General features: G+C 41.3%; 1 protein-coding gene across 2 annotated transcripts in view; it reads left to right on the top strand.

Annotated features, from left to right (window-relative positions):
• DEPTOR (DEP domain containing MTOR interacting protein) overlaps nucleotides 1-23,986 on the top strand; it is a 72,230-nt gene that overhangs the window by 29,523 nt on the left and 18,721 nt on the right. For both annotated transcript variants that reach the window (XM_031044451.2, XM_005143830.3), the window contains 5 exons: nucleotides 3,159-3,337; nucleotides 16,447-16,632; nucleotides 17,179-17,313; nucleotides 20,334-20,404; nucleotides 21,077-21,181. In XM_031044451.2, the coding sequence (XP_030900311.2) occupies nucleotides 3,159-3,337; nucleotides 16,447-16,632; nucleotides 17,179-17,313; nucleotides 20,334-20,404; nucleotides 21,077-21,181 (676 nt within the window). The remainder of the gene's footprint in view (nucleotides 1-3,158; nucleotides 3,338-16,446; nucleotides 16,633-17,178; nucleotides 17,314-20,333; nucleotides 20,405-21,076; nucleotides 21,182-23,986) is intronic.

Below are 23,986 nucleotides of genomic sequence, written 5' to 3'. Positions count from 1 at the left end.
CACTGAGGAGCTTCATTTCCTTGTGCCTCTTAAATGTAGCCACAAAGCTCCTCCTAGCCTGATTATCCTCTCGTGTGGCATTACCTCCTCCATCTGCTCTGGACAGATTTGGTGGCTGTATCGGTGCAATTAGAAGATCTGAAATCAGTCTCTGATTGTATTCTCCTTTCATTTGCACAGAAAACCGTGCATTAGTCCAGATTCTACACACATCATTGCAAACTTTGGTAATCCTTTCTGTGTGTGTGTGTTTTGAGGTTCAAGTATATAACTAGAGATGAAACCTAGGGGATTTCCTACAGATTTCCTGTCTGAAAATTGTTGAATAGTTTATTATTAGGTCCAAGGATGGTATCAGTTTTCTTATCTATAGGGCAATACATATATAGGACCAGATTGAATGAGATAAACATGTTTCCTGTTCAGTGAAAGCCTCCCTGCAAATCTTAACTAAATCCAGCACAGACAGTTCATAGCTTAAAAAAAAAAAAAGGATTTGCAGGCATCCTATTGTTATGACGTTCGCATCTCTCAGTAGGTTTTGGTCAGACAGGATTGTTGTTTCTGGTGCAGTCGGGTTTAGGAACTGTAAGTCATCTCATGATGTTGACTCCAGCTGAGATTTTTCAACCAGATTGCACAGTGACAGGAGTGCAGATTTATGGTTTTAATATCAGGAAATCATTCAGATAATTTTGAGACTGCATTCTTTGAAACAGTTTCGTTTTAACTCATCAGTGGTTAAATCAGATTTATCCTCTGGTGCAGTTATTTAGGTAAAACAAGGTTAAAATTTTCTTTTGAAAAGGGTTTGAATTTCAGTGTTTGGCTAAATACATTCCCTTAATGCAGGATAACAGCAGTTTTAGCAAATAATGTGTTTTGACATGAATAGCCTTGTGTTTTTTTGAAACAAGGAGAAAATGGAAGAGATAGAGACAGTTTCCAATACTGGCTAATGAAAGGCCAGATTTTTGGCTGATGTAGGTTGGTACAGCTTTGTTGACAGCCGGGGTGTTACAGTGATTTACTTCAGAGATGCAAGTCTATAGATTGCTGTTTCTGGGGTTGTTAAACTGTCAATTTGTTGTGTCTGTTTGTTCACAAGTCCAAATCCTTTGCAGTACTATTCTGGGCACATGCAGAAGGGTGTGGAATGTCAAGCATAGTGTTTCTCCAGTTGATATTTTTCCAAATTTCTTTTGTGTCTCTGCAAAAATCTAGCCATTAGCATCTCTTTTTTTCAAGCACCTCTCTATCTGCGACTTCAGTGAGCTGGCCAACTAATTATAGACTCATCAAAGAACAATTAACACAATCCTAAGGTTTTTTTCCTTGGTGCCTGCAGAGCCTGGGTAACCAGTTCTTGGTAACCATGCAGCAGATGGTACAAAAAGACACAAGCTTTAGGTTTGCTTTTTTTTTTTAGGGGAGAAAAAGGGCTGGTGAATGAGACACGTTTAAAGACTGTCTCTTGGAGCACTGTCTGTATCAGATGTGGTTCGTGTGGGACAAAATGTTGCCTTGCGTGCAGATGCTTGTAAATCAAAATATGAAAAGGAATCAAGTCTTTGCAAGAGTTTTGGAGTCAAACCCTTGTCTCCTGTGGCACATATTCTTGCTTTCGGCATCATCCCTGACTTCAGCTTATTTTGACACTTTTAGTTCTTACTCAGCCCAGAGGTGCTGGCAGTGATGCACCAGAGAGCAGTCCATTATCTCTGCCACTGACATACAGCTGTGGCTGAGGAGCCTTTGCCAGGTTTGATGCTTGGCTGTCTGTTGGTCAGGTCCAGTCAGTTCAGGCTTCTAGTTATCTCTCATTAAAGTCAAGGGAATCAGTCTTTCAGGTGAAGTAACAGGGGCTGGATCCTGTCAAACCTCTTCATTGTGATTTCATATTAAATGTCTGTGTTCTTATGGCACAGGTTTTTCTGATGCTTCCCAAAGGAGGTGATGTTATATTCCATGAACTTCGGGCATGCTGGCATTTTAAGAAACAGCCAGCCCATCTATGGATTTACATGAAATTCAGACTTTCGATCAGAAGGGCAAATATCAAGTGCTTCCAGAATATTCCTATTGTACTTCAGTTGTACCCTTAATTTCCAAATAGGGAAAGAAGGGGACTTGTTGGTCTTACATGAAAAAAATAACCATGCCATTCTGCAGCTGTTCTGCTGAAAGTCTTACAACTAGTCCTATTCTTAGCCTGTAATAGATAAAATAATTGTGAAGAAAAATGAAGTTAGTAAGTAAGGATGCATAGTGCCCAAAGTCCCAACAAAACAAAAAATGTGAGATCCTGCTTCATAAGGGAACAATTCTCATTTCTTCTTCCAAATTGCCTTCTCTTTCTGTCAACCTTACTTTTGCATCAAAAAATACTGCAAAATACTTTTTTTTAATGCTGTCATTTGCATAGGTTATTTGAATGGAGAAGGATTTTATTAGTATCTTCAAGCTAGTTGCATGCCACTTGCTAGGAGATTTAGAGACACCTCACAATATTCTTCTGAGCTCTGATATTACAGAGTTGGATGAGCCACAGAGATTCTGAGACTTGGATACTGAAAGGTGTTCAGGTCACTGATTGCAGCTGTATCACTAAATGTTAGATGCTAAATATCTATTAACCACCCAAACCACAGAACTACCCTTTTTTTTTTTCCTCTTGAATTTTAAGCTGTTTTAGAACTTATGGGAAGAATTTTTAAAACCATCTAAATGACTTTGGGGCATAGTCCTGCTAACTGAAAAGCAATTAGGAGTTTTTGAATACATTAGTCCCAATCTCATGCTTTTAGGCTAATTTTGTTTCAAAGTTGATTATACAGTAGCTTTTAGAGAAGCTGAAGAACTAAATAGGGGAAATGTGAAACTGGGAAACCTTGTTTTCTTTTAGAAAAAAAAAAAAGAAAGCATTAACTTCACACGGTTATATAAAGCCTAAATTTCTTGACTAAGCAGTTATAATTCACATCCTAAATTTAGATTAATAGCTTGAGGAAAGATTTAGTAAGTCAGTGAAAGGTCCATGCATGTTTGCTTAATATCAGTGGGATTTGCCAGAAAAGCTGGAATTGCTTTTCTGATGAACTATTTTCCCTACCAATTTCCCCCCCCCCCCCCCCCCCCCCCCCTTCTCTCCCCAACAGGCTGATGAGTTCTGAAAATACTCTTCTGCAAGCCAGGGAAGAGGAAGGAGTGAAGTATGAACGGACCTTCGTGGCATCGGAGTTCATCGACTGGCTGATCCAGGAGGCAGAGGCCACGACACGGACTGAAGCAGAGCAGCTTGGCCGCAGACTTTTGGAGCATGGGATTATACAGCATGGTGAGAAGTTTTTGCCAGGTAGCAAAAGCTACACTTTTTGTAGCACTTTCTTCAGGTCAGATCATGTGGATGAGCTCTTGTCTTCTTGGTCATAATATGGCCAAGTTCTGAATCATTTCAGAGAGAAGTCTAGGTAACTGTTTAATAAGAGTGGGTTTTTCAAAAGCTTGGTCTGTTCTGAAAATTGTGTCTGTAATGCAGAAAAAAGCTAGAATTTAGGGTGTTATAAGAACAACATAAGGATGTGGATAAAAATCAACTCTCCTACACTTGTGGTAATTAACTTGTAGAACTTGTTATCAGTGATAGGTATAATTTGGGTAAACAGCTATGTAATGATCAGGTAGGGATTAGAACCATAAATAAGCTAAATTCTCTAAGTAGAATAAAAATGACACGTTCTTCATATCTTTGTACTTGAGGAAAGGAGCAGAGCACAGTGTGATGCCAGAAAAGCAACTTTCCCCCTTGATCATGTTGCAGAGTTGTTCTAGAATGTTTCATCAAGAAAGAGCTTATAACTTTAGGCCAAAGTGGTGTTATATTTGTCCTGCTGGTATAACTTCTTTGAAGCAGGAATCAAGTATTTCTTCATGGTCCAGCACAATGCGTCTGACAGATTCACCTGCACCAACCCTCTGTTAAGGGCACAGGAGGTGGAGTTCTCTCTCTTGCTGCCCTGAGGATGAAGAAATGAACACCACTGGCACTAAAACCCATTTTACATGTCATCATCTACTCCCAGGGCAAGCTGCCCTTCTGTGACCAGGCTTTTTCCACCACAAATGTGTTGCAGTGCATCTGGGAGTGATGAAGGGATGCCAGGAGATGACAGAACTAGCTGGCAGAAGCTCTTAGCTACGTTGCTTAATACACAACACGAAGTAAGCAGATCCTGGTGACTGAATGTTGTCACATCAACACTAATTCTGACAGAGAACAAACAATTCATGATATTAAGAAGTTGTTAATACACAAGGTGCTAGATTGACTAGGTCGCTTGTTGCTTTGTGAGAAAACCTAGTTTTAAGACTAGTTTAATAGACAAGAATAGGAGTGTAAGTGACCTGCACAGTTCCTTGTGCTTGTAATCATGCTCACATTATCTTTAGCCTTCAATTACTAGGAGCTACTTCTGAATGTTTACAGTAATCAGCTTCCAGTTCTATAATTACCCCTGTGTTTCCTATGATTTATAGGGTGCCAAGTGCTTGGAGCTTGATGGACAGGGAAGGTATGCAACTCCTCCTCTTTGTAGCAGCAATGATTTCATTCCTATTTTTACCCGAGCATTTTGTGTGTATTATATACAAGGTAAACTTTCCTTAAAAAAAAATAGTAAAAAAAGGCAGAAGTGAGATTTATGCTGCGACTGATTTTTTTTTTTTTTGCAGAGGAAATAAAGTCAGGACTTGACAGTCAGTACAAAGCTGGATTTACATTGCAGCTGAAATCTTTGCAGAACTAAGAAATCTTTGCAGAGCTAAGAAAGTCAGGATGTGGCTTTTACTACAGATCAACCATTGTTTCATTGACTAAAGCAAATGCTCAGCAGTGCACCTTGGCAAGGAAATAATTTTGTTCCCATCAAGCTGGGTTGCTGGTGGAATTCCTGAGCAATGCTGGCCCTGCTCACATTTGTGGATTGCCAGTTTTGGAGATCTATCCCCTGCCCTCTTCCAGCAGTCAAGAGCACATGCAAAACACCCTGTTAGAAAGAGATTTGAAGTGACCTCAGGTGGGGCGCTGGGAATTGGTGGATTGCTGAGGAAGTGGCCTTCTCACTGCAAGGTACCATCATCTTCCTCACCTAGCTTTTATCAGGGGAAACGTAACTTAGTGGGGAATTCGCACTGGCTAATGGAGAAGCTGGATGTGAACTCAAACTGAATGATGTCCTTGAGATTTACCTTTACAAGTGGACATGCTCTGTGTATGCTCCTAAACAGATTTCCCTCTTCTCTGGATTTTGCTGAAACAATTTGTCTAGATAGTGTTAGGAATACTGATGAGAGTACTAGCGCAGTTAACACAGAGCTAGTTTGGGGTTCACCTTAGCAACTGGATATAATCTGTGCATTTTGGAGGTTCATGTAATATTGGCTTCCTCTAAGAAGGGAGCTTGAAATGAGAACTCCCAGTAAAGAACTGGGGATACAAACTGTAAAATGGCATGAGTGCTGTTCTCTTTTTTCACCTCATCTTACGGAATTCTAGGTCCAATTAAAAAAAAAAAAAAAGAGTATTTTTCTATCTCTTGGTACAGTAAATTCATTTCACCACACTATGATCCCTTTGTATTGTATCTCATCACCAGCACCAAAATGTTACTTGACACTAATTGTCATCCTTGTTGGTAGAACCAGCAGAAAGACTCTTGACTGAATAGGAGAGGAGAATAAAACATTTTCCTGCCCTAAAGGCAATCTTTGCCAGCAGCAAAGTTTGATAACCACAGTATGGAAAAAAATAAAGCTTGCTCTACTATTCTGGTGAAGTATTTATTACCTTACCTAATGCAACAGAAAGTAATAGAAATAAATTGCATCAAGTTAACAACCGAAGTAGTAATTTTCCAGCCACAACAGAACTGTGCAATTTATTTTTGCTGATACTGACTTTCAGTTACTCATAGAAGCTCTATTTTGCAGCTGAGGTACTGTATTCAAAATAGAGCTTCCTGACACACTTATCTTCACTTTCATTGGTCAGACACAAACCATGTTTCACACAGGAAACAAACACTGATGCTAAGTTTAAAAAGGAAAACAGTGGTTTAAGAGGAATTGTGTAAAAGATGTAAAAACATCAAATGTTTCAGTTTAAAAGTAATCTCCATGTTCTCTTTGGGCATATAAAACTATACATATATCCCCTGCCATATATGAAAATGATGAAACGTGCTTAAGTCCTGAATTGCTTCCTTCCAAAATCCCACTGGCACATACAGATCATAACCCGCATACCACCATTTTCACAAAGAGGAGCCAGATGTCCTTTCCTCTGGACTGGTACTCCCAGGTAATATGGAATAAAAATAAATGTAGCTAGCAGGGTATTATGCACTGTACATTTCTTAAAGGCTTCTGTTGGCAGTGTAATTACCAGTAGTTATTCTGTGTTTGTGAACACTGATGGCCTTCCCCAGAATATAGGAATGAAGACAGGAATAAAGAATTATAAACACAGTGATGCACATCTAATCAGTGCAGGGACAAAAGGTGAACAGAACATGTTTCTCAGCTGTTAAAAAGACCATTTCTATTATCGTGAGGTATGTAAAGCTTTGTAGTATTAACAGATAAAACTTTCCTCCAGGAGAATCGATCTTTCCTGGTTCTTCATATGTAAATGGTGAGACAGATTAGCTACTGCGGTCAAAATTCACATGCAGCAAGAGAGGAAAGAAGTTCTCTTCTGGCTCCAGTATGAATCTGACCAAAGTAAGGATGGGCTGAAGGCAGGCAGAGGACACAGATAATTACAGCCCTTGCTCAGTCTAGAGAACAGAGATATTGAGTTGTCCAAGAAGGAAAGAGGGTATCCACAAAGCTCCTTCTGGCTTCACTTCTTGACTCACACTTGCTTATGACACTTGCTGCAACACTTACCCTGCACCTCAGCAGAAGGGCTCCACTGCTACGACAGGCTAAGCCCTCCTGCGAGGACTCCTTGGGTGCAGAAGCTTGAGGGATGGAGAAACATCTGCATGCCTTGCAAAAAGGCTTAAGTGATGAATACTTTCCATTTTAAAATCTGGTTAATACTGTCAAGAGGAACCTATGCCTTCTTAGGATAGCACCTGCAAGGTGAATATTTGCATTTCCTCCGTGGCAGCAACCAAACCATAGCACATTTAGAAATACTTTTCAGTAGGTTGTGGAGTGTAAACATTATGCCATTTCCCTGCATCGCAGGCAGTACATTGTGTGCTGCAATCCCAGTCAAACCTGCAAGGAATGCAGGTCTAAGCAGCAGCCCTCACCTTCCCATCCCAGATCATATTATCTTTCTTTTACTGTTGCTGTTTCCCAAGCTGCTGCATACCTTCGAGTGCATGTGCTTGGTGCTATTCCTCTCTGTTATCCCTCCTGCACATTCCCCCACGCAGTGACCACAGCACAGTTTGGCACACAGCGGTTTGCATGGCTGTCCATTCTGCTCCAGGAGGGCAGGATGCAGATTCCCAGTTTCAGACCTGCAGAGGAACATATGTATGATGGAGTCTGGAAAGGCCATAGACTGAATGGGCAAGGAGTGGAAAAATCTCTTTTGGCAATGACTGGAAGGTATCTTCCTTGAAGCATTTTATCAGTGGTAGGATTTTATAATGGTAGTAAATGAAGTAAGATGTCCTAGACATGATATGATATTTTCTTTGGATTTGCTTTTCTTCTTTAAAAAGTTTTATTAATTGCACCTGGCCAGACATGGTGTGTTCAAATCAGGCACATATTCTGCAGCAACTCTCAAGAGTTAATCTTTTGTCAGCAAAACTCCACTGTGCAAATTACTTTCAGAGTAGAGAACAAACATTTTGTAGTGACTTAGTGAGAACAGTAAATATTGACATACGCTCTCTCCCTGTCTCTGCAGAAAAGTCTTAAAACATGTATTTAATTTTCCCTGTTCTTTGCAATAACCCTGTGCCCTTATACAGCAGAATTTCCTTTAACAAGATGATCAGCCCATTTAGCTTCGAGCATCAAGATCCATGGTGCAGTTGAAAGTTTGTTGTAATTGTGGAAGTAGATTAAATATCCAGCAAAGTATTTTGCTTTTGTTGAAAAGCTTTCCCTCTCTTATCAAAAATGTCCATAAATTGTGAAGTATGTGTTGTTACATTTACCTTACATGTCCAGTTGCTTATAATTAGCTAACATTTGTAAGTGACATTTGTAACTTACTTGGCAAGTGAAAACTTGCCATATATGTGAAATATATGCTTCTGCCTTAACCAACTGCAGGTAGCAATTTATAAATGCCATTGAACCATCCCATAAATCCTTGACTGAATTGCTCATAGGCTTTCTCCTCCAAAATTAACACACAGATTTTTTTGTATTATTTTTCTAGTTGGTCCAGCACCTGGATCCCATCAGCTGTTGGATCTATCCAAGCTTTCATTGTGTATATTCCATGGTAAAAGTTATAAAGCATCACATTTTTACAGATGGTGCCTTGATTTATCTTGGAGAAACACAAGCCTTCAGTTAGTCTTTGAAGTCCTGCAGCACAGCTTTGTTTTTTATTCTAAGTCCAGTTCCCCCTGAGCCTATGCTTTGCAGAGGCACTCAGCTGTTTGTTTGTGTGGCAGTTCTTCCCTAGCAGTTCCTCCCCCACAGTAATTCAATTGCATATGCTAAATCTGGAGACCACTTTGCATATTTTTCATGATTTTGGCCTGGTAGGAAAGGGAGAGAAGAAGAACTTTGTATGTAATTGTATAATCTTCAAGCTTCCTATTGTACTGGCTTCTCATGCTGCTCCTCTTGCAGTTGTCTTTATCTAAAGCAGGAGTGGGTGTGTTCTTTGAGAGAGCCACACACTCTATGCATTATGTAAATCACATACAAAGTCTCCTTTCCATATTAACTACCGAATTCTGCTTTTCTGACAGAGAATGGGTTTCAGTTTTTAACAGCTGCAACAAAAAAATAGATACCCAGATGGGCTTTTTCATCTTCTGCTTCCCTTGCCGCAGACTGTACTTTCCATACTTTATTTGGAAGCAAAGAAAAGCAGTTGGCTATGTTCTGTAAACTTGCTAAATTAAACACGATAAATCCTCATATACCAATGGAAAAGACTGCTGAGACGCGTGTGATTCCACACTGGCTTTTCATGCTAGAGTAAGCATGTGTATTTGAAAATAGACTGCAAATAGATGACAAGCTTACTGGAAAGACAAAATGTAGATAGAAACACTTATGTGCGTGCCTACTTTAAGGCAGCTGAAATCAAATGTGAATGCCCTGAGCAGAACATATCACTTTACTAAGAGCAGGACACTCTCTATTTCAGTTACTAAAGCACTTTTGACAGTTGTCTGTCGTAATCCTAATGCTTTAAAGGCAGTGTAAAAGTTGTCTAGACTTTTTTGCACTACATGAATATAGCACAGTTCATTAAAACAGCTCAGAAGACATGGGTCTCTAAGTATATCATAGCTTTTTTTTCTGGGCCTACGTACAGGTCCAGGACCTACTTAATTCTGGACACACTAGCTTCAGCCTTATCTAGGATGAGCTGGAACAGCTCTCTGTATTTTGTATTTCAGAGCCAGGATCTGCCTTGCAGTGTTCTATCAGAGGGTCAGTGAAAACTAGAGCAGTTGAGGCTTAGATCCATTGTCTATTCAAAGTGAATTCCTCGTAGAGCTGCACTGCCAAGAGTTTAACATGCTGCTTGAGTATATTCACAGGTGGGCTTATCTACAGTCTTCATAGCATATATACGTGCATAAAAGGTGGAAATGTGTATGTTTATATGGTGCAGGGAATCCAAGATGCAAAGCCCTGTTCTGGCTGAACATCTGTAGCCTCTCTTCCTTGATTTGATGGAGCTCCAAGCAGGTGGAATTCATCAATGTGTAAAAGGAAACTAATCTGAATAGGTGCCATTATTAAAATGCATTTGCAGTGCCAGATTAGCTTTAGAAAAACAGGAAGGCTTTGAGAGGCATGGGAAAAGCATTGTCCAGTGCAGAATAATATGTCGGTTATTCTCCTTCAGCTGCATGTGCATTGGTGCAAGGCAGGACTGGAAGGATCAGGGCAGGAGTGGCAGAGGTGGGCAGCATGGAGCCAGGATGAAGAGCAGCCCCAAGGCCATCAGCTCAGTGGGTCTCAGCAGCTGGTCCATGTTTCCCAACCTAAGGGGCTCAGCCTTGCTCTGTGAAAGCCAAAGTGGACACACACTGCCACTGCTTCTCTGGCCAGAGACCCACCCCGCACTGACAAAAGGCATGAGGCACAGAGGAGCCAGGCTCAGTAAGATGAATGCTATCCGTGGAGAGAGGCATTCTTTAAGGAACCATTATTGTACAGCATTTATTTGTTTCCTTCCCTTCTAAACACTGGTTTTGCTTAGGAGAGAGGAGCAAGAAAGCAAAATGACATGAGGCTGGAGCCAGACTCTTCCCTTATCATGCTCTGGGAGCTGGTAGGAGAAGCTGGGGCTATGTCCTTCTTCAGATAAACCGTCCCTCCCTGCAGCCCACCAGTGTGTCTCAGCATCCTGCTTTTGGTTTTGGTACAACATCAGCTCTTTTGGGGCAGTGTCCTGCCATTCCTGAGGTCAAAACTAGTATGGTCATCTGCGACTTGCTGTGTGAAGGCACAGACTGTTGCAGCCAGTAATAATGAAGGTCCAGAATAATCTCCTCCAACTTTGAACTAGGTTTAACATCATTTTAATAGAGGGAACTACCTCAGTAAAAAGATAAAGTGTTCTTGTGAACAGACTGGGGGCACTGCCTCGTGCAGCTAAAGGCTTGAAAATGTGTTGTGTGCTGCTGGAAAGAGTTCAGTCTACTTTTAAGTTGAGAAAGACATGACATATCCACACTGAAAACTCCATAAACTCTGCTGATGCTTTTATAACCTCTTCCTCTCAACCCCAGCACAAGCACATGCTCACACAAACAAACAGGCGCACACTTCAGCATATTCTCTGCTTTCTTGAGGAGAGCTGCTCATATGGCTCCTTGGGGAACTTGGTTTCTTTCCCACCGCTCCCTCAACATGGGACATCTGTCCCACAGCTCCAGCCATGGGCTTGCTTGGTGACAGCACTGTGTTTGTAGGGATGTGCAGAGCAGCTGGTGTGCATAGCTGGATATGGCCTACTGGGATCTGCAGCTTTTAGCTGGTAGAAAGCATTAATCACTGCAGTGGAGATGCACATAGATTATCAGCGCTAAAAATCACAGGGAATTGAAGTGGTGGGAGGAATTCTGGGGAAAAGCCAGTTATTAAAAGTGGCCTGATTTTAAAGGCATGACTCACGCCATTTATTAAAATAGGCTTTTGTGCTTTCTAAAGCCTCCTCAGTTCTATGAAATCAATGTAAAGCTAATATTTCTATCTCTGCTATGCATCAGCCTCCTTGCAAAAGAAGGAAAGACAAGGCTGTTTGAGGCCCATGCAGAGCCCAGAGTTTTGTGTCAGAATCTGGAGCAGAAAGATTTGCATGGACATTGAAGTTTATATTTTATGTGTCTGGACAGATAATGTGAAGCAGCCAGGCATAAGAAGCACCAAAGCTGCTACACTGGATGCTCCCAATCTGAGAAATGCCAAAATAAATATTCTGATTTTTCTCTTTTTAACAATAATATAAATGGAGAGTGACAAGGTAAAATCCTCACCAGTGAAGATTGTAACCTCTAGATGAGACTGTAAACAAAGAACTGAACTCTATTAATTCAATGGTTATTACTCCTAAAGATGTGTGTTTTGGTGTATCTTGAAGGCAATACATCTAGGAAATGAGGATACAGGCTTTGCACATTGATGTGAAGCAGTCAGGTCACAAGTTGTTCCCATTTTGTGCTTTTTGTGCAGTACAACTGTAGTAACTTGTTCTTATGAGCCTGAGATGTATGAAAAGGACAACAGCAAGTAAGAGAAGGGCAGTGAGGTTGTAACTGAGCATGGAGTTCTGATAACTGAATTTTAGGAAGGATAAAGAAACACTGAAGAGGATTCAAGGAGTTAATTCATAATTTAAGGGGTGTTATTTATTCATATTATCAAAGATGTTTGAGAGTTGGCTTCATCACTTCACAGACTTCTTTACAATGATTTTTTACCAGATCTTCAGTAACTTTGTGATGAAAGTGTGACAAAGTCCAGCTGAAGTTAAACAAATTCAGCCTTGAGTTAAATCTTCATTGCCTGTCAGGGAAAGTGACTGAAGCCTTAAACAGCTCATAAGGGAAAGGATGAAGTGGTCATTATAGGCTGCTTTAAAGTACAAGTAAAATATATGTATATAAGATTAAAAGATAGTTTTAAAATTCTGTTTCAGGGAGAAATTTTGTGGCCTGTGTATGTGGGAGATCAAACCAGTGGATTATGACTGTACCCCCAAAGTTTGGCATTGGTGACTGAACGCATGCTGGTGCCTTTCCCTCAGGACCATAAATGCTCCTGTGCACTTTTATGATTTTGGAAGTTGTAGTTACCATATTTTTACTTAACTGTCTTTAGTACATTTGTTTCTGTTTCATAACATCGTAACGTGGACATGTTGGCACATGAACACTGGTGAATTGAATTGGAATGAGAAACTCATGAAGTCACCCCACCTTGCTCTTTGTATCACCCTCACCATGTACAAATACAGGTCCCGATACTTGCCAGCTGTGGCCTGACTTTTTAAGACAAATGGGTGCCAGTTTGCTTTTCTATGCTCCTTTATGGGGTGCAATGAACTAAGTCAGGAGTGAAGTCAATCCCTATCTGGCGGCAGCAGCTTCCACGAGAGGGACAGATAACTGGAGCAAAAGCCTTGTCAGCTGCCACAAGTTTATCTGCTGCTGCCTGAGTCAACACTTCACATTAGTTTGAGGTAGCAACCTATAAATTACCTTTAAAGAAATCTCTCCTGGGCAAGTCTGTGCAGCCCTCTCAGCATTCCGCAATCAGCTTGGAAAAGTTCTTCACTCCCACTTTTCTCTGCTGATTGCAGCGAAACACAGACTCTTAAAGCAGTTGATCTGAGCACCTATGCGTGCACTAGTACCTCTCACCCAGCGTGTACTAAGTGCCACAAAACCAACCTTCTGTGCGTGCTCTGAGCCCAGCATTCACATAGCTGTGATTTATAAAGGAAAAGAGCAAGTGTAGCTCCTCCTGGTTAACACTGAGAGACACTGCACTGGAGCTGCTTCAGAGGCAGCATGCACTGGTGTCTGCTTCCCCCCTCTCAAACTCTACCTTCTGATCCATGGTCTGGAAATCCCCTTTTCCACACTGTCCCAGATCATAGAATCATGGAAGGGACCTTAAACACTGCCTAGTTCCACTCCACCTGCTATGGGCAGGGACACTTCCAGATGTACTCATCCTTAGGCAGAGTCACAGAATGGACATTTCATCCCAAATCATGAATATGTGCCATGGGGCACACCAGTAATTTTGGTGAGATACTTTATTTGATGATGTATGTACCAGGAGGCAGTCTGAGCTAACAGCCTCTGTTTAGGTTTTTTTAGGCTCTTAAATATGCAAAAGGTTACATGGTGCTACAAATATGTAATCTGCTCAAAGTGAGGATGCAGGCTGTTATTCTAACACTCACATGAAGCATGTACTATCTATAGAAATGAGGAATTAAACTATGAAAGTCAGTGAGCACTCCAGATTCTGTACTAATGCTACTTGTTACAGGCAGTCTGGATACAAACCTTTTGTTTTGTAAATAATGTACAAATATTCTACAACATGCAGTCATTGGGCTTACCTTTTCCACTTGTATTCATTTATCATATGAAAATTCACCCTTCTGTGGACTAAAATAGTTACAGTGGGGATGAATTACTCCAGTGTAAGACCTAAGCTTTGCTATTGTAAGTATATAAATGCTATAGTATTTCAGTCAAAACAAAAATTGTTATTGTAAAATATGCTCAGTATCTCGGCATAAAAAGTTTACATTATCTGGTTTCACAGTCAGTAGCTATTCCAGTATTTCAGAGCTTTATGATGTCTGCAACATGAGTGTGTGCTGATCTCTGATTGCCCTCATTTCTGAGGACCATCAGAGCACTTTGGTTAATGACACAAACAGAACAGAATAGTTTAATGAAAGACGTTAGTGCCATAATATTTAACTTGAATCAGAAACCATTTCTTATATTGCAGACTGTTGGCAACAGTAATTCTGCTTCCAAGGGAGTATTTGTAGGGCCTTCTTTCCTTGAAGATTATGAATCCCAGTAGCATGCTGAATAAGTAAAATTTGTCTTTTTAAGTTTCAGGGAAAATTTTAGGATGTCATTAAAAAAAAGGGTTTTTTTTTAAATTTACATCAGGTTATTCTAATAATGTAGGACATAGCTAGATAGTGCTGCTTTTACTTAATGTGTCAGTGATCTCAGAATGAGACTGGTAGCTGTGAACACCTACATACTAACCGCCTCTGACAGCAAATCCTTTTGTGGATGTAGGCAAGTCTCCAAATCTCTCCTCCTCTATTTCCGTTCTTCAAAAATAGTGATTATTAGTAAGTGCTGTATAATAGTATTGCATACTATATATGTCCAAAATGAGGAGCACAGCAGCAGTGTGTGCCTGCAATAATTAATATGTCAGAACACAGTGAAAATTGCTTGCAATGCTGTATTTGTCTTAGCAAAGCCATTTTTGCTCAAGGAGGATGCATGTGCCTGTTTTGAGGTAACAGCAGATTTAGCACCAAAATGAAGCAGAGAAAAGCCAAGTGGCTCTGGCTCTTCCAAAGTACTTCAACAGAACAGAGGTCTCTTGTGTAGATGGTACGTGAAACATCACAATTTGGCCGGCTGGTGTGACCTTTCTGCTTTATTCATAAGAAAGGTATAGAGGGCCATGCTGTACTAGGACTGGTGTCTTCTTTGTTGTCTGCATGACTTGACATCCCTGGCATGGATATACTGCAGAAGGTGACTGGACTTTTTCTTTGAGGTTATTCCTTCAGCTCACAAGCACCAAATTACATCCTGGTGGTTTATGCCTAAATACAGCCTTTTTTACAAGTCTGTCACATCTGTGCTGTACTTCTGTGGGGCTCATGGAGAACCATCTGAGGTGTTAAGAAGGGGTGAGAGCAAGAAAGTGTGTGTTGGGTATGAAGATTAAGGGAAAGCAGACAAACAGGGTTCCAGGCTTTGGGTCTGGTGTAGCATCCTGGGCTCTGCTGCTTTTGGACCCCACATACTGGGCTGAGCAAAGAGGAAGGCAAAGGTTCAGTGTCTGCAGTAGGAGACTGAGGCCAGCTGACTGAGTCATGTACTCAGAGACTTTGACCTCTGAGTGCAGATCTATCTTGTTGTTTGCACTTTACACATAAATATGTATAACCCACCAGTTCTTCTGATTCAGTATTGAAAGAAATGAGATTTATAAACTAGGTAAATCCAGCATCTAGGTCCTTCATGGAAAAGGTCAACTGTAGGAAATAATTTCTGTGGAACATAATCACAGGAGCTAGGTGAAGATAGATAAAATGCAGCCAGATCTACTGCAGCTATTTAAGATGCTGCAGTACTAATGACGGGAGTACTGCAGAGGGCTTTCTTGTGCTTAGGCCCTGAAGTAGTCAGAGCACTTCTGGGACCTGGCACAATTCTGTCCAACTGCTTCATTTTTCATCACTATTGCGATGCAGTGTCAGTGGCAGCAAACACACAGGCGTTATGGTGATGCTGCAGCCTCTCAGTAGGCTCTGCACTCTCTCTCTGACACTAGCAACCTGGGATTTGCTCTCAGTGTCAAAACAAGTTGTAATTAAGACTTCTTTTCATTATGTAAGAAATGATTTTTGGCTGGGTGCCTGTTCCCAAACCTTGTGTATCCGTGTGAAGGGGGGAAGTGGCCTGCAGGAAGTGTCTGGGACACAGTGTCTGTGGTGAACAAGACAGAGGAAACACACAGGTCTTGCTGCCCTGTAGCTCTGAACAAGGTGGTCAGTCAGAGCTCCCAGGGACTGCTCTAGATCAGTTTACAAAAAGCATGTAAGGAGCTACATCTGGTCTGCAGAGATCAGCATCAGCAAAAGGCATACAGAAGAGGCATGTATGGAGATGGACTATGGTGCAACCTGTCATGGAAAGATAAAGAACTTCCATTTCCACTTGAAAATAAAAAGTGCTTGTCATTAATCAAGGTAGTGTAAAAGTTTTCTCTCAGCAATGGCCACTACAGTTCCTACTTTGTTATCAAGACTATAAAAGCTTGCATATTGAAGATACCTATGTGAAGCTGACCTCTGCAGAGGGGAAGAGGATAGCTCTGAGTGTTGCTTCCTTACAGCAAGGCATACAGTGCACACATTGTAGACAGGTATGCTCTGATTTCAGTTCTACCAGCTATAGACTTTCTTCTACCCATTTCTTTTCCTAGTGTCCAACAAGCACCATTTTATGGACAGCAACTTGCTTTACCAGTGCAGAATGAATTTCCGCCGCCGACGGCGATTAATGGAGCTCCTCACTGAGAAATCTCGCTTGATGCCAGAAAGCCATGACAGCCCATTTTGTCTGCGCAAGCAGAACCATGACAACAGAAAACACACCAGTTTTCTCTCAGGTGACTCATCAACTATACTGCTGTCTGTAGGGTAACTCCATGAGATGTTAAAAAGTCCTTTTTGGACAAGGGGTTTCAGTGTTTAGTTCCCTGGGGTAGTTTTGTATATGGATCAATAGCATTTCAAATGCTGGTCAAAATATGGTGTCCACAAACAAACAGAACTGGTTAAAATCCCCCAAGCCCAACGTAATATGTCATACATTTTATGGGGAGTTTTCAAGAAGAGTAAAAGTGAGGGGAAGGGGTCCTGCCACATTTGCTAGTTAGTAAGAACTAAGAGAATAAATGCAAAGTAAAAAGAAAGATGGAAAAACTTATATTGAAATGCCTTCTAGAAGGCACTGCAATGGGAATAGTTCAGCCATCGTGTTAGCTGCAGTATGCTCATGCAGTGACTTTTCCAGCTGTGTAGAACACACTAACCCATTCCCAGTGTTGTTAGTGAAAGCATGGCTTATTGTTGTTGTTTTAAAGAAACCAGGGAAATGGGTTTAATAACTGATATGGGTTCCCTTTCTCTGTGCATTTTCTCTTTGCTTGTAGTGAGTCCCACCAAGGAGATAAAGATCGTGTCAGCAGTACGGAGAAGCAGCATGAGTAGCTGTGGCAGCAGCGGGTACTTCAGCAGTAGCCCAACGCTCAGCAGCAGTCCCCCAGTGCTCTGCAACCCCAAATCTGGTGAGCACCAGCATCACTTACAGTGCACAGGAACCAGGGCACAGCCATCTGTCTGGGGAGGTGATGTGAAGCATGCCTAGAATCATGCCTAAGTTTATCTTTCTGAAGGATGCATTAAAAATTAACAGTGCCACAGGTTTTGTAGGCCACAGGGCACTATTATCTGCTAGCCTCAAGTCCTGCTGAACACAAGCCAGATGTCTGCCTCCAGTAATCTCTGCATCAAGCCCATAACTGTGGCTTGAGCTGCAGTTTATCTCTTAGGAGGACATGCAGTCAGAGGCCCAGATTTGCCTTTTCATTGCCAAGCTCTGAACTGATTCAAATCCCCTCCTAGAGACATTCCTTCAGTGCAAGTCAGAGAAGAGTTTAACTATCCAGTGGCCGCTTGAGTTGCTATGAAATAACACAACTCAGAAAACAGAAGACTCCAAAGAAAGAGGCAGCATTGTTTCAGCTTGTCAGGGACCATTTCAACATTTTCATTTGTTTAAGCCTTTCACCGGTCTGTTTGGGAAGGTAAAAGTAGTGCTGAAGCTTATTTTCCTTTTGAAAGGATTTCCTATCCCATGCCGGAAGGTTAAACACGCCCATTCTTACACAGTTCACTTAAAATTGTTTCATATTGTACGTCTGGGAAGGGGCAAACAGACCAGGATAGATATTGTTTCAGCCTCTCTGTTCCCCTCAAGAACAACCCTGAATTTCAAAGCAGAATCCCTGCTGCCCTTTGTGCTCGTTATTATTATTTCAAATTTGCCGGGTCTGTGCTCATGGTGTGGGCAGTGTTCTGCAGCACAGGGAGGCTTCATGGGATATGTGCAAGTTCTGCTTTCAAAGGGATGGTGGTATTTGAAGTGATTACTGGAGACTGCCTCAAGCACTGTATAAATCTCATTCAAAACATTTACAATTTGCTCTGGACATGGGTGAGCTAAAGTGCATTTCATTCCTTCTGTGCAGTGGCCACCAGAAAGACAGGCATAGTTACAGCAGTATTTTCTGTCTCTCCTTTTAACACATTTCCTTCCCTCTCCTTAATCTCTGAAGGGAATTCATTATGAAGTTCTAAGCTGAAATAATTTGAAGGACTCAGTAAGGTTGCATGCACAGCAACCATAACCCCCTGCATTAGACCTGCTGTCCAGCTTAGGGGAACGCTCTCAATACCATTGGGCATACAACACCACCTTTTGATGTGTTGACCCCCAGGTGCAATGGATTTGCCTCTGTATGAAGAGTGCCACAGTTTTGGCAGACTATCTCCCAGGTATACTACCTGTAAAAGACTTGTATGGGGAGCTCTTTAGCCTCAGTTCATCATTAATTACATCCTGGAAACTTTTCTGGGACAGATAAAACAACATTCGTGTGCTGTCCATAAATGTGTTTGTTATCTGAAGTATGCTGACTATCCTGTTCGTTTATGGTTCTGATTATATATGAAGTGTCAACCCACGGGTGGTGAGAACAAGTTTATTTTAATGCAGCTGATTACACAACACTGGAAGAAAAAGGAGAGGCTGATGTTGCCCTTGCATAAATTCTTTATTTTTCTTTAATAAATTCTCCTGTAGGACTAATTTTGAAACACCAAATAGCTTTAACAGACTCATATTTGAAAGAAGACAGCAATGGACTTATAAACAGACTTCTTTTTAAGAGCTTTACAATTACTGGCAGTGCAGGGTAATTTCTCCCATAGCACAAGCACAGATCCCCACGTCATCTTGCTTGGTTAACATAAGGCTGTCAGATGTAAATATTAAGGAGGAATTCTTAATCCTCTGCTGGACTATAAAGGGATTTTTTTTACAGATAGTTTCCTGCTCTCCATACCCAGAACGTGTTGCTGAGCTGAGTGCTAACAAACACAAGGCAGAGGTATATTTATTGTCAGATGAGTTCTCTTGCAGGCAAACATTTAAAACCACCCAGGTCATGACTTGACCAGTCACATATCAAAACAGTCATCAAACGAAAAATCCTCCTGGATGTGCAATGAAGGGAGGCATGCAAGGGAGTCCTGCCTGGATAATTTACCTGATTCTGACTTGTAGAATAAGCATAATCATCCAGGGTTTCCACATTGAACAGGCATGCTCTGCAAAGCATAACACCGGCTAAATGGCAATTTGTCAAAATCCATGGGAAAGTAAAACAAATGTGTATTGGTTTGTATGCTAGAATTCTGCCTGCTCCCATGAATGTCATTAGGAAACTCAGGAATGTCTTCAAATACCATCTGTGGGAAATTTTATGCCCCACCTGTGACTGAAAAGGCAGATACAATCAGAGTTATTTATGAAGAAAAACAGCCTTAATTTTAAAGGTGAAGTGGGCACATAGGTTGAACAACATATATCTTTACATTGTCCTCTGTCTTATGAAGCATTTATAGACAGATAAAAAATGGCACACAGAATGGTATTGATTTGGTTTGGCAGAACTATAAATTTACTTGTTCAGAGGAAAATTACCTCATTACACAGCAAGGCAATGTGGAATCACCTGCAGAAACTCACTGGTATTTCCTTTCATGTAAAATCCCAGATGGAGTGAGATGCCTGTGCCTACAGCTGCAGAACTCTCTTGGGATAATTCCTGACCTAACCAGATTTTTTTTGTTACTTGTTACCGTGATGCAAGCCTGACTCAGATGAAATAGCAAAGATCACCCAGCAGGCATAGAGCAGGCTGGGAAGAAAAGCTGCTCCCTATCAGGAAGGTCAGTCCCTTTTTTCAACACTGGAGTCAGGAACAGCCACTTCTGATAGTTGTGATAGTGTTTTGTGGCTCTTGATTGCAGACAACAAAGTCTGTTGGCCAAATGCCCTGATTTTCCAAAGATATCATCATTTGTACTCAGAGTTATTCTGCAGCCTTTTCCTTGGCTCTTTTACTACTTTCAAGCAAATCTGCAGGAACTGAAAGAGTTGTATCCCAAAATTACATTTGATTTATTAGGAGTATTTCCAGAGGAGTGCTTATACTGAATATTCATTTATCTGCCTTCACAGTCTTAAAGAGACCTGTGACTGCTGATGAGCTCTTGATGCCTGGAGCCCCATATGTCAGAAAAACCTTTACGGTATGTCTCCAGTATTTTTCTTAATTTTCTGCATGTTGTATGCATAAGGTAATGCAAACAGACATTTTTCTGGTGGGTTAATTAGAGCTTATTTGCATTTGCTGAGGTTTGTACTTTAAAATCCCAAACTCCGTTATCAGTACTTCCACACATTTCAGGTCTGATTCTGCAGTTGTTTATCCTGTCTTTATGCCAATGTAGTATTGCTGACTTAAATGGAGTGTAAAATTACATAAAGCCAATAAGATTTGTATTATACAAACTCATCTAGACTTTGTGATCCTGGTAAAACTTGCTCTGCAGGAGTGGAGGGGTGGATTACCTACCCAAACTGGAGTCTTCTACTTAGGCATTTGTAGACTGTGATGTGACAGAAATTTTGATTCATATTCATTTTAAGAGAAAATCTTTCAGTAAAGATGTTTTTGAACCCTGTCATTGGAAGCATTGCTTTTTACAGCCTCCTGGTTAAACAAATAAAAACAGAAAGGAGTCAATTAAAAGCAAGAGGAATAACTTGGATAGAGCCTTTCCCATGAGTGCAGCCCGTACACAATGACCTTTACTATGTGTTGGAAGATGCTGAAATTATATCTCGAACCATTTAATGTTACCCCCTTGAGTTTCATGGAGCTTCTTGAAGGTGATCACATCCTTCTTTTCTCTTTCCAGATTGTGGGCGATGCTGTGGGCTGGGGCTTTGTAGTGCGGGGCAGCAAGCCCTGCCACATCCAAGCTGTGGACCCCAGTGGGCCAGCAGCTGCAGCTGGCATGAAGGTGGGTGTTCAAAACAAGTTGATTCACCTGGAGAATGTTTGTGCTGGTCAGTGAAGGCCCTGGGCTGCCTGTATCTGGGGAGGGAGAGGTGCGTTTGTTCCCAGGGTTGAATACCTTTGTCTGAGTTTCACGCATTTGTGCACAGCGAGTTCTGCCCTTCACACCCCTCCTGTTTCTTTTCTTTTGTCCCTGATGTTCTTCAAGTCCCTTTTGACAGAATCACAGAATCCCAAGGGTTGGAAGGGACCTTGAAAGATCATCCAGTCCAACCCCCCTGCAAGAGCAGGGTAACCTAGAGTACATCACACAGGAACTTGTCCAGGTGGGCCTAGAATATCTCCAACGTAAGAGACTCCACAACCCCCCTGGGCAACCTGTTCCAGTGCTCTGTCACTCTTACAGTAAAGAAGTTCTTCCTGATGTAAACGTGGAGAAGTTCTTCCTGATGTTAACGTGGAACCTCCTATGCTCCAGTTTACACCCATTTCCATATGAAACTCATTTATCCTTTCCAAGTTGCTTTCCTGATCTGTTCCCTTCTTCAGGTGGTGGTTTCTTTTCCAGGTTGCTGGCTGGTTTTAGTGGTGGTGTTGAGGGGTATGAGTTGTGTTTTGGGTTTATTTTGTTTTTTCCACCTTTTTGCAGCTCTGCACAACTTTAGTTTCCCTCTTTACTCTGCAGTTTAGGTGATTGCTGGAAAGCTTCTGGGCTTTGCCTGTGTAGAAAGAGGCAGTCAGACATATCTATTGAAAGTGAAGCTAGCATAACCCGTTGTTCGCTGTAAAGTAATTAAGTTTCAAGACATTTTGAAGAGTGTGTGATATTTTAGCATTTCATAAAGAGTTAAATTAATTTCATACATGATTTAAGAAAAATAAATACAAATTCCATGTGAAGGCTCTGGTTAATGCAGAGCCCATTGACTTACCTGTGGGTTTGGGTCATGTCCTGTGTATATCTGTGAATTAATCCCTGCCTTCCACAGTGAGAAAAATTAAAGCAAAGCATTATCCCAAGTACCTAAAAAGGAAGAAAGGGAGATTAGCTGCTACACCTACTCCAGTGTCCATTCTGGGCCAGACACAAAGGCTGATGTATTGGTATATGGCATGTTTTGCCTAACTGTGACAACACAAATGAAGGTTTCAGGAGTACTCCACATGCAGCCGAGTTTGCTATGAATCTTGCACCTGCCTTCTAACTCATCTGCCTTCCCACCACACTCATCCCAGCTGCCTCTCGCTCATATATTCACACCTAGCAAGCTAGAAGCAACTTGTGCTTCCGTGGCTCCAGGGATGCACATCCTGCCTGTCTCACAATGCCAGACCTGCCATGGCACCCTCCTTAGCAAATGTACTACAGGGGCTTCTCTTCTCTGGCTGCTGGCTTTTTTAGAGCAACATTTGCTAGAACCTACTGTCTTCGAAACATTTCCTTTTTTTAGAGTACAGGCAGGCAAAACCCTTGGGAAGAGGGAATGGCAGCTGCAGAGCCTGTTGGAGCATGCAGCACCCTGACATGTCCGGCTGGCAAACAGCTTGATTCCTGAGGGACCTGGAAGTTGTGACATGTTTTATATGATACCTACATAAAATATACAGTTACAACTCTTATATGAAGAGTATAATTTTCAAATAATAATCATACCTAAAATTTCATAGAATCATACTTGGAGTTGGAACCTTGGAGTCAGTTCCAACCCCCCTGCCATGGGCAGGGACACCTCCTGCTAGATCATGTCACCCAAGATCTGTCCAACCTGGCCTTGAACACTGCCAGATAAACTTAAAAGACTTACATTTAAAAACTATTAATTTATTCACATGTATGTTCTAGATCCTGAACTGGGAGTTTTTTGCTTTACAGCATCTTTTACTCTCTGAATATAGGAGCAAGCAATAAAGTAGATCAATTCTGAAACCTAACTTGTAAAAGTAACACTGTGGTGTCATTTGTTGAATCTTCGAGATTTCACTTCTGCTCTTAGTAGCTAGGATCTGAATATAATGGGGCTTTGGTTTGTTTTTACTTTTGGTTTCATGCTGGCTGCCCTGTAACTACACACTCGGATGTTCCAGTTAACCTGTTCTTTCGTATTTCACTTATAAACCTGGTTTCATGTACCAAGTTATGTCCTCGTGTCTTCATTTGTGATCTCCATGCATTCACATACTCTGATAGGGTTGCAAAGCTTCACCTGAACTATTCAAAACATAAGAATGTAAAATAGAGTGGTGTCTTGTGGGGAGCAAACAGTATTTTAGACAGTAAAACTAGGTTATATTGCCTTGAATTTGCACAGGTGCTATCTTTATATAAAACTGCTTTTTAGAGCAGAATTACACATAAACTTTATGGCCATATATTAGATGAGTCCCTGTTTAGACACCAAAATCAGTGCCCCATTTTTAGAAACACTTAATACCTTTAACTCCTGGTGAAAAAATGCCAGTTTTCTTTGAAAATAAGTGGTTTTGTTGAGGTGTTCCCATGGCAATGGGGATGTAAATTATAGTGCAGGATTTGAAATTTTTAAAAATCTATGTCACTTAATCCATCTGTTTACAGAACTGTTCAATCTGGCGAGCTTAAAGGAATCGTATGACAAGCTTTAGATGACGGCTCCTGGAAAATAAACCTTCCCCTGTGTGGAAGCTGCAGGAGGGGCACTTTGAAAATAGACTATTGGGCATGGTAACTTCTGGTGGGCTGGTGCAAGAGGCTTTTGTCTGCCAGTGTTGCTCTGAGCAGTACAGCAAAGAAGTGCTAACAAGCAAAGTTGGCTATGGTGAAAAGAGCAAG

Source organism: Melopsittacus undulatus, chromosome 1 (assembly GCF_012275295.1).
Source record: "Melopsittacus undulatus isolate bMelUnd1 chromosome 1, bMelUnd1.mat.Z, whole genome shotgun sequence".
NCBI lineage: Eukaryota > Metazoa > Chordata > Aves > Psittaciformes > Psittaculidae > Melopsittacus > Melopsittacus undulatus.
The sequence above is the reverse complement of the archived record's forward strand: the minus strand, read 5'-3'. Positions and strand labels throughout refer to the sequence as shown.